This window comes from Dendropsophus ebraccatus, chromosome 4, assembly GCF_027789765.1.
Source record: "Dendropsophus ebraccatus isolate aDenEbr1 chromosome 4, aDenEbr1.pat, whole genome shotgun sequence".
Classification (NCBI taxonomy): Eukaryota; Metazoa; Chordata; class Amphibia; order Anura; family Hylidae; genus Dendropsophus; species Dendropsophus ebraccatus.
The window spans coordinates 108,638,663-108,655,928 of NC_091457.1; the positions used below are offsets into that span (position 1 = coordinate 108,638,663).

General features: G+C 41.8%; 1 protein-coding gene across 1 annotated transcript in view; it reads left to right on the forward strand.

Moving 5' to 3' along the window:
• IFT122 (intraflagellar transport 122) overlaps window positions 1-17,266 on the forward strand; it is a 46,417-nt gene that overhangs the window by 5,969 nt on the left and 23,182 nt on the right. Inside the window, exons 9-18 of the mRNA XM_069966670.1 lie at window positions 287-478; window positions 565-703; window positions 1,629-1,831; window positions 2,703-2,840; window positions 3,917-4,081; window positions 4,184-4,381; window positions 5,050-5,190; window positions 7,593-7,646; window positions 12,261-12,422; window positions 15,221-15,387. Coding sequence (XP_069822771.1) covers window positions 287-478; window positions 565-703; window positions 1,629-1,831; window positions 2,703-2,840; window positions 3,917-4,081; window positions 4,184-4,381; window positions 5,050-5,190; window positions 7,593-7,646; window positions 12,261-12,422; window positions 15,221-15,387 — 1,559 coding nt within the window. The remainder of the gene's footprint in view (window positions 1-286; window positions 479-564; window positions 704-1,628; window positions 1,832-2,702; window positions 2,841-3,916; window positions 4,082-4,183; window positions 4,382-5,049; window positions 5,191-7,592; window positions 7,647-12,260; window positions 12,423-15,220; window positions 15,388-17,266) is intronic.

Sequence of the window (17,266 nt, forward strand, 5' to 3'; positions counted from 1 at the left end):
ATTATCTGTTTGGGTAATCTACGTTTTCTCCACCCAAAGCTAAAAACTGTTTAGTAGTTGAACAATGTGCATTCCGTCTGAAGGAAGTCCACACTAACAGTGAGCTTTATATAATTTTTATTTTATTTTTAATTAATGCGTCAGTATTCCAGAAAAGCCAGTAATATGGGATCCATCACTCCCTATAAAAAGTAAATTTTCTGTTTTTGCGTTCTAAGCCCATCGTCTGATCTAGTAGTATTGTGGTATGCTACATTTGTATTTGTTCTGTTCTCATGTGTTGTAGGTTGGGAAGGACAGATCTCTGGGCTGTGATCCATGCTGTGTGAGTTACTTCTCTAAAGGTGAATATATTGTCCTGAGCGGCTCGGACAGGCAGGTGTCTCTGTTCACAAAGGATGGAGTCCGGCTGGGCACAATCGGGGAGCAGAACTCCTGGGTGTGGACATGCAAAGTGAAACCTGACTCAAACTATGTGGTAAGACTGAGTAATGAAATATCTGAGTGAGATTCTGAGTAGGATTGTGGTAAAGTTATAAGTCCTATGTGTATGTTTTGTTCCAGGTCATTGGATGTCAAGATGGAACGCTTGCTTTCTACCAGCTTATTTTTAGCACAGTGCATGGACTTTACAAGGACAGATATGCCTTCAGGGACTGTATGACCGATGTTATAGTGCAGCATCTCATCACTGAGCAAAAAGGTGAAAAAACAGTCCTGAATATACATTGAATTTACCAAACTGCTTGTCATTCTGAAATACATAGTTAATGCTACTGGCAGCTTTGAAAGAATCAAAAAGCTGTGATCTTGGATAAGTACTGTGTTTCTCTAAAAATAAGACAGAGTTTTGCATAAGTTTTTTTCTCTGGAAAAAATGGTCTAGGGCTTATTTTTGGGGTAGGTCTTATTTTCTGAGGAACATAGTATGCCCAAACACTGTAGCCCAACTGTATGGGGAAGATTTATCAAAGGGTGTAAAATATACACTGGTGTAAACTGCCCACAGCAGCCAATCACAGCCCAGCTTTCAGCTCTGGTAAAATGAAAGAGGAGCTCTATAGGCTGTTGTGGGCAGTTTACACCTGTGTATATTTTACACCATTTGATAAATCTAGGCCCTTATGTTAGTTGTCCGCCATGCTGTATGTCCCACTGTAGCTTCTATACTGTAGGTTCCCCTTTAGTTAGGCTTCCATAGTATATACCTCCCTCCCCTCGCTGTTGTTCTTTCCTCAAATTGTATGCACCACCCTCTGCAGTAAGCCCCTCTCCCCTCCCAAAGTACCTTTCCCCACACTGTATACATCCCCTCTCTGTAGGTAGTCCCCATACTTTATACACCCCTCTGTAGTTGGCCCACCTACCTTCAGTCACCTCATATTCAATGCATCTTCTTACCACTTTTGCATCCCCTGCCGCTTGTGTTGACCTGATTGGCTGATGCTCAGCACCCAGTGTCAGGGATCTGGTCAGATGACTTTAGCTAGGACTTATTTTTGGAGTAGAACTTACATTCCAAGCCAACTCCAAAAAGCCAGCAAAATGAAGCTAAGTCTTATTTTAGGTGTAGGTCTTATTTTCGGGGAAACACAACATTTGAACACTTGTTTTGTGCCCTTCTCCAGTAAGGATTAAGTGCCGGGAGCTGGTGAAGAAGATTGCCATCTATAAGAACAGGCTTGCTATTCAGATGCCTGAGAAGATCTTGATATACGAACTGTATTCTGAAGATGCTGCTGACATGCATTACCGGGTCAAAGAAAAAATTATCAAGAAGTTTGAATGTAATCTGCTTGTGGTTTGTTCCCAGCATGTTATCCTGTGCCAAGTGAGTGATGCTCGAGCAGCAGTACCCTCAGCAGTACCTGACTAGTGATTGTGGGGAGGACTATTGGCCCTTACATTTTTATTTATAGGGCCGGATCTTTTTTGTAATAGACACGGATTCATAAGGCCAGTAGTCTGACTCTAGGTATGAAGAAACTGGTGGTGTTCACATTTCTTTTACAGGCACTAGGTTACTAGGTTAATCAGCCTGAGCCCAGTATCCATAGGAGGCAGACATGACCTTATTCCCTTTACTTGACCATTCCTATGCCGGAGTGCTATAACTTATTTTCTAAGGCTGCATTATTCCCCTTCTAGGGACTTTTTTTTTTCCTCAACAGCCTTATTTACCCTATTACCTTCCAGCACCCTCTTCTCCATGGGACTCTCCTTAGCATGATCTTTTCCATCTTCCTCATCTCTCCTTTGAAGCTCTCAAAGGTTTTGCCCTGTCTAAGAAGCTATGGCTTGCTTATGTAGATGACATTCAAGGTGGCGTAGACAGGCTATAAAATTAAGTCTTGTCTTGAGCTCAGAGGGCAACAGCCCTGCCCCCAGTGCCCCTAACTGCGTAACAGGCAGAGGATTTCACAGCTAACAGCACAGGGACAGCGCTGAGGATGACTGTAAGAGACATGCCTTTATCTTCAGCATGCTGTGCCCTCTAGGGAGCTATCAGCAGGTTAGGTTTGTCTAACCTGCTGATAGTTCCCCTTTAACTCTTTTAGACTCACAGAAATCCAGCGCAGACCTGTATATTATTGCATGATGTTTTAAACACATAGTCCACCAATCTATCTTTAATACTATAATAAGTTTATATTGGAGACTGTGTATTGAGAAAACATAAATCTTTCTCTCAATCATCTCAGGAGAAACGTTTGCAGTGCTTGTCCTTTAAAGGTGTGAAGGAGCGAGAGTGGATGATGGAATCATTAATCCGCTATATAAAGGTGATTGGAGGCCCACCAGGGAGAGAAGGCTTGTTAGTGGGACTGAAAAATGGACAGGTAAGATCTTTTTGGTTATTGTTATCCTTTACTACTGCCAAAGAAGTAGTCTCAAAACCTAACGAATGTTTACCTTTGGAACAGCTTTATTAAAAAAAAAAAAAAAAAAAAAAAAAAAAAGGGGATTTGGTTAAAAGGGTTCTAAAAAAACAAAATGTGACCTACCCACCTGTTTTATGTCTCTCTGGTTCTCACTACTGTGTCTGTTTACTTCCCGGGATGTCACACTCTCCCTGGTATCCTGAAGATGTCCCTTGGGAGCTCTGCAGCCAATCACTCTCCCCAGCGTTGGGCGGTTTGAGACTGCAGTGGGCCAGTGATTCCCTGCAGTGGGTTGGGGACATCCTCAGGATATCAAGGAGAGGCATCATCCAGGATAGTAATTAGGATTTGTGAGAAGTGGAGAGGCATCAAGCAGGCGAGTAGCTTGTATTTTATTATGATAGAAGCCTAGAAGGCTTTTTCTGTTTGTCTCAGAAAACATCACTAAAGATAACATATCAGTCTGATCAAGAATATTATCAAAAACTCTGCTCTCGCTATACATTGCTTTTTTAGCAGCTTCTAGGAGGTTTAACTAGAATTTTTATCAACATCCCTGTTGTGTGTGTAACCATCCACTTGGTGGTGCTGTGTGACTGGTTCATTTCCTTGCAATTACTTTTTTAAATGTAAAAAAAAGTAGCTTTCTACATTCAGTATAATGTCTCTATTGACCATTACTATTAGTATTTTTTAGGGTCTCACATTATTTCCCAGCACCATCATTCTTCACTATAGTGATTCCATAGGTGGGAATTTTTAGAGAATAAACAGTCACTGGTTTTAACCTAAAGCTACTGAACTGAAGTAATATTTATGGTTAACAAATGTCTATAATTAGGAAAAAGGGCCATGGCCTGTTTCTGGTACTGTATCTTAGCCCTATTAAAGTGAATTAGGCTAGACTGCAATGTCAGACACACAAGGCTTTGTTTTCTTGAGGTCTTTTTGATTTGTTTGTTTGATAAACTCTTTTTATGTTAAAAAGCATCCACTTTGTTATTTGTAAAACCTTATTACTCTCTTGTAATTAGATCCTGAAGATTTTTGTGGACAACCTCTTTGCCATCACCTTACTGAAACAAGCAACATCTGTCCGGTGCTTGGACATGAGCGCTAGTCGTAACAAGCTTGCTGTGGTGGATGAGAACAACACTTGTCTAGTGTATGATATCACTACCAAGGAGCTGCTGTTCCAGGTCAGGAATGGACATTGTCCTAGTTTATATAGATTGCATGCTGAATGTGGAATATCGTTTCATGTGCTACATCTCATCCTGATTCTCTATGTGCCTACTTAGGAGCCCAATGCTAACAGTGTAGCCTGGAACACCCAGTGTGAGGACATGTTGTGTTTTTCTGGAGGAGGGTACCTGAATATCAAAGCCAGCAACTTCCCTGTCCACCAGCAGAAGCTTCAGGGTTTTGTAGTTGGGTACAATGGCTCCAAAATCTTCTGTCTACATGTCTACTCTATGTCTTCTGTTGACGTCCCACAGGTGAGACTGCTAACTTGCAGATGCTCTGATGTTTGTGGTTCAGGAATACTTGTCGCTGACATGCTTATGCTGGAATTACTTGGGGGGAATTTGCTAAGATCAGTGTATCACCCACCAGTCTGTCAGCCTGCTAATAAATCTGCCACTGTACAGTGAGCCACATAGTGAAATCTATGTCAGACCAAACTGGCAGATTGAGAAGATAGTTAAAGGTGTGTTCCCATCTTCACAAATTATGCCCTATCCACAGTGTCCATGGGATAAGGCATAACTAAGAGAAGGCCCAACTCCTGCTTCCACTCTATTCCTCCTCTATGGAGCCACCAAAGACACCCATAAAAAATAAATTGAGCGGCAGTGCGTATTCAATCCTCTCCCCTTCAATATCTTGTGCTTAGTGAAAAAAATTTTGGGCTAATTTGTCTGACCATGTACGTTAAGACTACCACAGCAACCAATTTTTTTGTGTATAATTCACAAGCTGTTGTTGGATAAAGTGGTCAAAATTGTCAGTCTGTGCTGATTATTATATTCCGTGTATGGGCAGCTTTAGCCGAGACTGTCAGAGGTTCCAGATCATATCCTGAAACAGGAATTCTGGGAGCTTACATAAGTGAACTGAGTTGGATCATTCTTTGTTACCCTGACTATTCTTTCATTTCTTGCAGTCTACTCCAATGTATCAATACTTGGAAAGGAAGATGTTTCGTGAGGCCTATCAGATTGCCTGCCTGGGGGTCACTGATCTGGACTGGAGGGAGTTGGCCATGGAGGCTTTGGAAGGCTTGGATTTTGAGACCGCTAAGAAGGTGACAAGCTGTTTCCTTTTTGACCAGGATGCTTTGTTGCTTTGTCTAACCTTATACGATCTGTTTGTTTACTGTATATTTCCAAGCTGAAGGTTCCAGGCACTTCCTGTAATTCACAGGATCATCCTGTCTGGGGTGAGGATGTAAAACCGCTGACACCAGCACAAACTCTGCTAAAAACATTGAAAAATGCTGCAATATAGGATACACAAACAGGATCACAAATAATGACAGCATGTCTGTGGTGTACTGCTGGCAGTTATGGTGGATGAATATTCTAACGGGCTTTCTTTTTGATACATGGGTTAGCAAAATTAAACTCCCTGTTTATTAGACATTAGTAGTACAGTGTATTATTGATCTGAAGATTGCATTTTAAAGTTCCTTTGTGGGACTAATACAAAGTATAGTTTTAGAAAATATAATTTTATTATATTAAATATGAAAAAATTCCCCCACCCCATTTCCCAAAAACATACAACTACACAATTTCCTCTTACAAAAGAATTTTTATATAAAACATAAAAACTTACACATATTTTATATTTTCACATCTATAGTGACCCAAGCTATATTATTATCTTATTATTTATCCCACGTGGTGAATGCTAAAAACTACACCAGACTTGCTGTATTTTGTTAATTTTCTTCAGAAAGAAGTAAGCAATCAAAGTCATATGTCCCTAAATATTGTGCCAATAGAAAGTTCAACTTGTCCCACAAAAAACAAGCTCTCATATAGATATTTTGACTAAAAAATGAAAAGGTTATGGCACTTTGAAGGTGACAATGAAAAAACTAAGAAAGTGTCCAATTCTTGTCTCATTTGGAGCTTTAGAACGCTGTCTAGAGCCCTTAGAGTGTGGGAAGATTAATTTTGTTACCCCTGTATATTTAGCGGGTGTACAGCAGAACCATGCAGCCCCAAATGCACTGAATCAGGTCCAATTTATAATACAAATAAGTACAAAATACATGGAATGGATGTGGTTATAGTGACTGCTGTCAGACTAAGAATGACCGCACATGTAGAGATCTATTTTATGTATGTAATGTACATTTTTTTATAGACATGAGATTGTTGGCTTATCCATATGACAATGTACACCTGAACTGGCCTTGAATGGTCAAGTGGGCAGGAACTTTATTACTAGGTATTTGAATGCTAGGCCAAGGTGGTGTTAATATAAACCTGAGGGGACAAGAATCAGGCTCTCACCCATTGACCTAGAATTTACGGTACACATTAAAAAAATAAAAACTTCCCACCCATCTGACTGTTCGGGGAATTTTTATACTGACCACAGTTTCTCTTTGCCAGAGTGTTCAGTAGGGCTTGTTTAAAAATTTTCTACTGTTTTGTTCCTGCGGATCTCCGCAGTAAGGCCCCATTCACACTACAGATTTGGCGCAAAGATTCCGCTAAGAATCTCTGTCTGCGGACTCCGTGCCGAATCCCTCCTACTATGTCTTTGAATGACTTCCGCTCTCCGTGCCTCTCCACTCAAAGTATTGAGATGTCAATTCTTAAAGCAGAGAGCGGAGGCATGCAAGCCCTTGCTCCCTGGCAGAATCTCCACGCCAAATCTGTAGTGTGTACGGGACCTAGCGGACAACTAACAAACTTTATACAGAACGATCCTGCAATCACATTCCCCTCTAACTCTCATCTACTTCTGGCTAGCCTACCATGTGTATGTTAGTACTGAGTAGATGCCAAATGAAAGAAAGTATAAGGGTATAAACCCACACACCGTATACGCAGCGTATTTACTGCTGCGATACGCAGCAAATACGCAGCAAATATGCAGCAGATTAGATCTAAATAGCTGAACACAGCATCAAATCTGCACCATCAAAGCTGCTGCGTATTTGTTGCGTATTTGTTGCGTATCTGCTGCGTATACGGTGTGTGGGTTTGTACCCTAATGGTGCGTTCACACCTACAGGATCTGCAGCTGATTTTCTGCAGCAGATTTCAGTTAAATAACTGAACACAGCATCAGATTTGATGCTGTGTTCAGTTATTTAACTGAAATCTGCTGCAGAAAATCAGCTGCAGATCCTGTAGGTGTGAACGCACCCTAAGAAAGAATTTGTTTGTTATCTGTTACTGTGAAGACTCATGATCTGCCTAAAAGCTGTAAAAAGAAAATGGTAGGAAATTTTTCATTCAGACCTATTGCTTTATTGGGATAGTATAAAAAAAAAGTTCCCTAGGTGTACAGTATATGTAAGTCATTGCTTTTGTGAGTCATTGTACTTTAAAGTGCTCTTGAAAACTGTCTTTCTTTGAAGCCTATCACAAGACGCTTAAGTGCATGCCCTGCATTTTTCTCAAATATTAGTGGTGCCTTTGTTATCTGTATATATCAATATACCAATTTTTTTTTTAAACACAGGCTTATATACGTATAAGGGATCTTCGCTACCTGGAACTGATCAACAGTATTGAGGTATGTACCCCACTGTGGTCCTGGGCCAAATCCAGTCCAGTCCAGTTTTTTACTGTATATTTCTTTCTTCTGTTCATATGATTTCTCTTCTGCTTCTACTTCTACTTTGCCTAATAAAATAACAAAACATGTTAGGGTTAATTTAGCTATTGACAAAATTGTTTTCTTTGTTATATGGGTGCGCGTTGCTGGGGTACAGTGTAGCTCACTGCTCAGTCTTCCTGTATATTAGCCATGAGGGTTACTGATCTCAATGCAGTCAGATTCCCCAAAATCTGCAAGTGGAAATTTTTTTTTTTATTTGGATAAGGTTTCAAACACATTTTTTAAAAAAGTTAACTGTTAAGTGAATCTACAGTGGTATTCACTAAACCCAAATTTAAAGGAATACTCCAGGCATGCATCTTTTTTTATAATTTGATTGGACTGAACAGAAAATAATAAACATCACATACACACTAGTGATGAATGAACCTGCTGAATGTTTAGCATTTGACTCCTGCTACCTGGAGAAGATGGATGCACCCCTAGGGCTGCCAGGAAAACATGGCTGGGCTATGGCTGTATCCATATGCTGCAGGACTCCCTGCTCACTCATCACGAATACTCACCAAACACTCAGGGGGCCCCTGTGACATCTTCAGGTCCACCTGCTGAACACTATAGTAGATATTTCTTAGACAGACTTGTCTAGACAGTGACAGCCCTCTCAGCCAATCGCTCATTGCAGCGGAACAATGCAGTGGTTAGTGATCAGGCTGTCACTGCAGAGACAGTACAGCAATTTATGCCTCATTCACGCTTAGTTACACACATTCACACTGTATATTATGTCTGCAATCTGCACAAAAAATTTGTCCATAGTGGATCTGAAATCCATTTTTTTTGCGGTTCTACAAAAATGGAAGGTAATAATTTAAATTAAGGTGATTCATATTTTTAGCGCATGTAAGATTCGCAAACAATGCAGATCCCATACACTTTTACGGGCTAATTGTTTCACAGTTACTGTCCCACTAGGAGTGTTTTTTGCAGAATGGATCGCAAAACTACGGATAGTGTGAATAGCCCACTAGAAATCTAATGGGCCCTAAATTTGTCCATAATTTCAGATCAGTTTTGTAAGCGATCTGATTCCCAGGAAATGTCTAGAATGAGACGATGGACTGTCCTTTTCCAAAATTCTCTGAAGAATCTAAACACTTGGAAAGTGGAATGATGCTTCCAAGACTAAATGAATCAATGGCTGACAAATCTAGTTTGTTTATTTAGTATATCTGCCAGTGGCAATGTCTACCATGTTCCTATGGTGTTATATTGCCAGCTCTGGCTAGGCGTTTTTGTCTGTGATTTGGATCTGTATATAACTAATATTCTCATTAAGGTCACATTGTCTTATCTGACTCTAAACTGGTGGAATGGTTGTAGCTGTACGGACCTGGGAGTGTCAGATTATTCTGCACGTTTTTCCTTTTCCTTCCTTTGCTTGTTTGTTTTCAATGACCTCATTCGTGTTAAAAAATTTAAAGTTTCCTCCACCCTGAATTTCTTATACTGAGCTATATCCGTGCTAGTCCTGTGTACAATGCTGATAGTCTAAGACTAAGCCAGACAGCAGCTGCCAATGTAAAGATCATTGTTGTTTTTATGGCAACCTTAAAATGAATGTATAAAAATATGTGACTGGAAAATTAGGATAGACATTTCCTTCCTCCCTGATAACAAGTAACAAGGCTCTGGAAATAAGCAACAGGAACATCTTAATGTATACTTATAATGGTGGTGTTTTGCCCTGAAGACTTTTATAATGGGTTCACATACGAAGAGTAATGCATAGATTGTGGTAAATCCCATTTCTCAGAGGACTTAGTCTGAAACTACAACTCCCAGCATGCATTAATCATTTATTGTGGCATGCTAAGAGCTGTAGTTTTAAACAGTTGGTTTGCGTTCTGCAGAGATAATGGGATACATTTTCAGATTGCTGTTACTTTATAGCAATGACTTTTTTTATTATTATTGTTATTATTACACATATGCGGAGTACTAGAAACAGTTCAGTGGTAGTGACTGAGGTCAGGAGAATACCACCAGTGGCTTTTGCTATTTAAGTCCCTGTTGTGTGTCATAATTGAATGCAGTGCAGATCTGCTGGTATGAGTATGAGTAAGGAGCTAATAACCGCTACAGACAGGCCAAAAGTATATTTAGGAAGTTACTAGATTTATAGGCTGGATGGTCGCCTCTTATATTAAATCCAGTCTGGTTGCTGTCAGCACAGAGCTCATACTGCCGTTGAATCACAATGCTCCTTTCACTGGAGTTCCCACCTGAGACCATGTATGACACACATATGGGATGAGGTTCAGTCTCCCTCAATTTTCCTTCAGAGCCACCTGTTATTTCCAGATACTGGTCTGTAATTACAGCTGTCACATCATTGCATTAGAGTCATGATTTAAAGCGACTCTGTACCCAAAATCTGCCCCCCCCCAATTTGCTTGTACTGCCAGATAGCTGCTTTAAATCCAAGATCTGTCCTGGGGTCCGTTCGGCAGGTGATGCAGCTATTGTCCTAAAAACAACTTTTAAACTTGCAGCCCTGTGTCACATTGGTGTGGCCTAGAGTGTCTGTGCCCTAGGAGTGCGACACCCCTCCGTCCCTCCTCCCTGCCCTCTTCATCATTAGAAATGCCCTGGAACAATTTCTCCTATACATCACCTGTGTAAACACTGCACATGAGCTGGATTGTTAAGACACCTGTGCAGTATTCACGCAGGTGATGAATAGGAGAAATCCTGCCCAGGGGCATTCTTAGTGATGAGGAGGGACGGAGAGGCTTCGCAGTCCTAGGCCTAGTTTAAAAGTTGTTTTCTAGGACAATAACTGCATCACCTGCCGAACAGACCCCAGGACAGATCTTGGATTAAAAGCAGCTATCTGAAGGTACACGTGGTTTGGGGGGGGAAGGGGACAGATTGTTGGTACAAAGTTGCTTTAAGAGTTAAATGTCGTAGAGATGTGTAAAAGTTTTGATTGTTCGTGGTCTGAGTGTTCAGACCCCGATTGATCACTAGAATAAGTTGGGAGAGAAGTGGACGACTGAGTGCACATGACCGAGTACATAGACTTAGGGCCCTTATCGCTCTGTGTAATAGAGACAACGATCAGCCAATGAAACTGTCATCGGCTGATCGTTTGTTTAGGTTTAGACCTAAAATCGTTGGACGCCGACCACGCATCGCTACGTGTAATAGGGATGCGCGGCTGTCGATTGCCCAAATACCTGATCCCTTACCTCTCCCCGCTCTCGGTCTTCTCTCCTGTGTGTCTCTCTGGATGATGCTGCTGCGGGGATCGTGAAGCTGCAGAGCACAGGAGAGAAGACCAGGAGCGCTGAGAAGTAAGGTATCCGGTGTTTAGGCAAGGGCTGCATGGACATCGCTAATGTCCACGCAGCCCTTACTTCCCGTTTATCAGGCCGTATAATAGGTCCAGTAAACGAGTGCTGATCTTGCAGATCGGCTCTCGTTTACTAAAATGATTGGGTCGTAGTCCACCCGTGTAATAGGACCATTATACTGGGAGTCTGTCTTGGTCATGTGGCACAGAGCATGTACCTTTTCTGGCTTGTTCTAGAACACCTAGTCCCTGGCAAAACTTCTGACATGTCTCTATGATGCTGCTTTGTTATAAACATAGTTTAAAGAGAACCTGTCACCCCCCCGTGCCGGGGCAGAGCCCGGCCGACCCCCCGGTGCAGACACATATACTTACTGCTTCCACGAAGTCCTGATCCCGTAGCCCGACGTCCACAGAGAATGACTGGAGCCGGCACTGTTTGATTTTGTCTATATATAGAATTGTAAAGTGCTGCAGAATATGTTGGTGCTATATAAATAAATAAATAATTATTATTTCATATATTTTACTTAAAGCGTAACTGTCATGTTTTTTTTTATTGCAGTAATCAGTAGTATAAGCGATTTTAAGAAACTCTGTAATAGGTTTCATCAGCCAAAAAAGCCTCCTTCTGTACTCAAGAAGCAATCTCCCAGCCTCCCCCCCTGACTTCTTATCTGTGCATTATCAAGCAAACACGTCTTCATTACAGAGAAGCCAGTGAAGACGGGTTCTGCTCTCTCCATTGTAAGCCTATGAAGGGGGGAGGGGCTGAGGGAGATGAGGGAGCAGGAAGAGGTGACATGAAGGTCAGCTGTTTGTAGACTCTCTGGGCAGCTAAATGCTAAATTCAGGTGTCAGAAAGGTCAGTGCTTATCTATGAGAAGATTGCAGGGTGTTGTGCTTTGCAGAAATCCTCAGTGCTCATTCACTCCTAACAGCCCCTCCCCTCTCCATAGCCACATAATGGACACAGAAATCCTGCTTGTTTTGAAGGGAGGGGGGAGGCTGGGAGATTGCTTTTTCAGTACAGAAGGAAACTCTTTTGGTTTATAAAACCTATTACAGAGTTTCTTAAAATCGCTTGTACTGTTGATATTTAATGTTTTCAGAAAAATTACCCTGAAATGACAGTTACGCTTTAAAGAATGATTCTATTTGAATAGTAACAAATACTGCTTGCTCTCTCATATCAATTGTGTGTTTTAAAGGAACGGAAAAAACGAGGCGACTCCAACGATGACTTATTTTTAGCAGATGTGTACGCTTACCAGGGCAAGTTCCATGAGGCTGCCAAACTGTATAAGAAAGGTGGTCAGGAGAGCCGAGCCCTCAACATGTACACTGACCTGCGCATGTTTGACTACGCCAAGGTATTGTATGTGAACTACATGATTTGGAGCATTTTCCTTAAGGGTAGCTTTACACACACCATATCGCAGCGGATTTTCTGCTGCGGATCCGTAGCAGATTTGATCTAAATAACTGAACACAGTATCAAATCTGCACCATCATATCTGCTGCGGATCTGCTGTGGATCTGGTGTGTGTGAAGGCGTTCACACGTCTGCAGCAGATTTGATGGCGCAGATATCAATGTAATACAGCATCAAATCTGTGCCATAAAATCTGCTGTGAATTTGCTGCGGATCCTGTACGTGTGAACACACCCTTAAGTGTAATTGTTACTTCAGTTCAATTTTTTTAGTATAAGCTGTTTCTATGTATCTGTATCTCCTCCTATACACTATATAGTCACTAAACACAACTTCCCACAATCCTACATCACTATAGCAAACCTTCAGAAGTTTCCATACCAGTACTTAGCGGTCTGACCTGTGATTTCAGCCATTTCTCTGGCCAGAAATCAAGCATATTATCTGTCTCTTCCCTGTCAGCTTATTCAGCTCTGCTCCTCCCTCCTCTATATTCATCTACGGACAGTTTAAGCTCTTACTCACTGTACTGTTGATGGCTTTACCTTAAGGTCCTCACACACCTTATACATAAGTTGAGCCATCGGTAAATTGGGCCCCCCCCCCGACCAACCACAGACAGATGATGTCAGTAGAGATAGAGGTCAGTTGTAATGGAAAACCGTCCTTTGTTCTGGGAGAGATAGAGGTCCTATTAGACAGCCCGATCAATCGTTTACTAATAGTTTAGCAAGGGCTGCACAGACATCGCTAACAATGTCCGTGCAACCCCTGCCCTAAACTGTACACATTACCTCTCCACGCTCCCGGTGTTCTGCCCTCTGCCCGCTTCCCAGAGCTGCCGCTGTAGCTTCAGAATGGTCTCTGAACTGACAGGCTGCCCAGCCAATCATTGCCCAGGAGCGCCGCTGCCAGTGATTGGCTGAATGGCCTGTCAGACCTGCTATGAAGCTACAGCGGAAGCTCCTGGAAGCGGTCAGAGGGCAGAAGAACACCGGGAGTGTAGAGAGGTACTGTAAACTGTTTTTCTTTTGTTACCCAATCATCAGCCGTAGGCCGCGCATTCATATTACACATAGCGATGCACGGTCAGTGGCTGACGATTCTAGGTGAGGACCGAAAGACACGGTCAGCTGAAGATGGTAGTCATCGGCTTATTGTTGTCTCTATTACACTGAGTGATAATCGGCTAAAGTGGCCTGATTCAGGCAATTATCACTATGTGTAATAAGGCCCTAAGTTGCAGCCAGAGCACTATGGTTGAGGCTTAACCCTCCCTATAGAGCACACAGGATCGCATAGTCATCAGACAGGAGAGATAACTGACACCTGAACGATCGTTCAGCCGTTGGTCGGTTGTCAGTGTATGGCCAGCTTTAGTGATGAACAGATAAGAAGTAAGGGCGGGACAGACTTGTGAGTACTAAAGGAAGCTGTTTGGAGTTTCTTATATTTGCTTCTACTTGATTTCTGCAGAGTTTAAAATGACAGCTACACTTTAGGTACTTGATTAGGTACTTTAGTATTTAGCACTCTGTATGCAGCTCCTATTTAGGTCAGTAGGGGACACAACCAGCTCCATACAGATCACTCCGTACTGGTGGGAACAGAACAGCAACATTTGTGTGTGGTCTATACTAAAAATTGTTATGAAGCATGTTAGAAACATAATATAAATCAGTTATGCTGTTGGTTTCATTCATAAATTCAGATTAGGTTTGGGGGGAGAATTGGGCTGTGTAAGTGGATGTTGATGGCTGTAGTTTTCTGGTTAGAGCAGTGACCCTACACTCCCTGTTTGTCAGTTAAAAGTGAGGGATCAGATCCCATACACTCTTCACATGGTCTGAGAATATGCAGAGATTACACCGCCTATGGCTGAGAACAGTGATTGTGCTAGAATGCCATTACCGACCATCATTAACACATAGTGACAGTTCATGTGCTGGGTCCGTCTATTCCTGTTCATTTATGGCATAGTTATTTAAGACTACAAATTGAATAACACTCAACACTTCAGCAGTCAGGACCTCCAGTTAGAGACGCAGCATCATTATTTGGCAGATTTCCCATTGGGGTCTCAGAGAAGCCCAGACATTGAAGTTCTTATGAGGTGTGCTGAAATGTGTACGACCTTTACTGACAAGTTTTGTATATTCCATCAGGGACACATTAAAATGAATCCAGTAACATTGGCAAGGTATAATACACACCTAAATGCAGAAATGTTACACTTACATAGGATACTTATTAAGGTGATGCTAGGCCTGGTATAAATTCTATATCCCACAGCTGTGCTTTCACTGGGCCACATTCAGGTAGATAATTGTGCGTTTACACGTAACGATTATCGTGCGAATTTGCGCGATAATGATCAAATTCGAACGATAATTGTACGTGTAAACGCAGCAAACGATCAAACGATGAACGAGAAAAACCGTTCATTTTGATCTTTCAACATGTTATCAAATCGTCGTTCACAAAGAATTCGCAGATCGTTCCGTGTAAACAGTCGTTCGCCGATTTAACCAATGTGTGAGATAGGCTTAAGGATCGCAAAACAAATTTTCCGTACGATATATCGTACCGTATAAATGCTGATCGTTATGAAAAAAACCCGTTACTCCGACATCGTTAATCGTACGATCGGGCCAATTATCGTTTCGTGTAAACGCACCATAAGTCACCCAGCTTTTCGTTGTATTACCATGTACTGACATGCTTTCTCTCTTTCAGGATTTCTTGGGATCTGGAGACCCAAAAGAGACAAAAACTCTAATCACAAAGCAGGCGGACTGGGCCCGGAATATCCGGGAACCAAAAGCAGCAGCGGAGATGTATTTATCAGCTGGAGAGCACATGAAAGCCATAGAGCTGAGCGGGGACCATGGCTGGGTTGAGATGTAAGTCTGTTTCCAGATCTCACCTTTAAAGGAGTACTCTGGCACTTTAAAATATTTTATATAATGCTGCCCTTATATACAACATAATAAACATCTTATTCTTACCTCACTGTGCTCCCCCGGGGTCCTCGTGTGGATCCCCCGCTGACACCACCACTTAAAAGACTAACTCGTCTCGACAGGACGCTGCCACGGCCAGTGATTGGCTGAGTGGGCTGTCACTGCAGAGACAAATTTGTCTTGGAAGTGGCAGCGGTCAGTGGGGGACCCAGGAGGACACAGGGAAGTGTGGTGAGGTGAGAATAAGAAATGTATTATGTTGTATATAAGGGCAGTATTATTTAAAACGTTTTAACATGTCAGATAACCATGTGTCAGATAAGTGTACCTGTCATTAAGAAAGAAAACTTTGACCAGTCAAAGGTTTTGATCGGTCAAGGTCTGTGTGTTCGGACTGCGTATGTAGTAACAGAATGGTAAGTGCAGCTTTAGGCTCGATTCACACGTTGTAAGAGTGCGGCTGTATTTGCGGCTGTAATTGTGCGGCGGTATTTTTGGTGGTTCGTGTGTATGCTTGGAAGTATAGGATATACGGCAGCACAGTGCACACTATGTATGAATCTACGGCCCTATCGTAAACGGACCCGTAAAAAATGAACAAGACCATTGTTTGCGGCTGAACATGCGGCCGTGGATTGACACGCGGTCCGTACGGAGTACTTCAAAAATAGCCGGCAATGATGCCGAATGCCGATGCCTCTAATAGTTAATATATTAAATTAATCAAACACATTTTCTTTGTAATCAAGACACTTTCGTTGATCAATAATTTATTTCTAACGAATCCATCATTTTGCAATTAAATATACTGTTAAAAAAAATAGATATATAAATAAATGTATATTTATCTATATATTTATTTTTTGACAGTATATTGAATTGCACAATGATGGATTCGTTAGAAATAAATTATTGACCAACGAAACTGTATTTATTTCAACGAAAATGTGTTTTATTCATTAAATATTAATTAGTACAGGAAGCTCTATAAGCCGGTAATTCATATGCCGGCAATAGAGCATTCTGTACTAATCATCACTTTACTTTAATGAAAACATCAAATGTTTCTTCTAATTATGTTATGACAATAGCATTATTAGAAGAAACATTTAGAATTATATGTGCGCTCAGCTGATTGGCTGTTCGGCTGAGCGCACATATAATAAGCCGGTCCGCAGCACAGTGACTTCATTGTGCTGCGGACCAGCGAAGAGGACGCATCGGGGTGAGTATAGAGCTCTCTCCACCCCCTCCCCAGCACTGCACCCATCCCAGCAAGGAAGGGGGGGTCAGTTAACCCCTTCCTTGCTGGGATGGGTGCAGTCTGACATCAGTCTGGCCCCCAGGGGGTTAAGGGGGATGCAATACATCCTCCCTTAACCCCTTGGGGGCCAGACTGTAAGCAGCGATCTGTAAAGATGCTGCATACTGTAAGGTGCACAACACCGCTCACAATGATGGGTGTTGTGCTCCTGTTTGTGTGTTTTTGTGTGTTTCTCCCTTTTTGTTTTTCAGATATCGGTATCCTGGGGATTACGTCGGATTCCATGGACTACGTCGATGACCAGCGTTTTTTTAATGTTTTTTTTAATAAAATGGTCAATGAGGGGTGTGGGGGTGTTTTTATTTGAATAAAAAAATTTGTAAACTTGTGTCTTATCTTTATTTCTTTACTTTATAGACTTAGTAGTGGAAGCCGTCTAATAGACGGAATCCATTACTAAGTCGGGGCCTAGTGTTAGCCGGTATAAAATGGCTAACACTAACCCCCTATTATTACCCCAGTACCCAATGCCACCAGGGGTACTGGGAAGAGCCG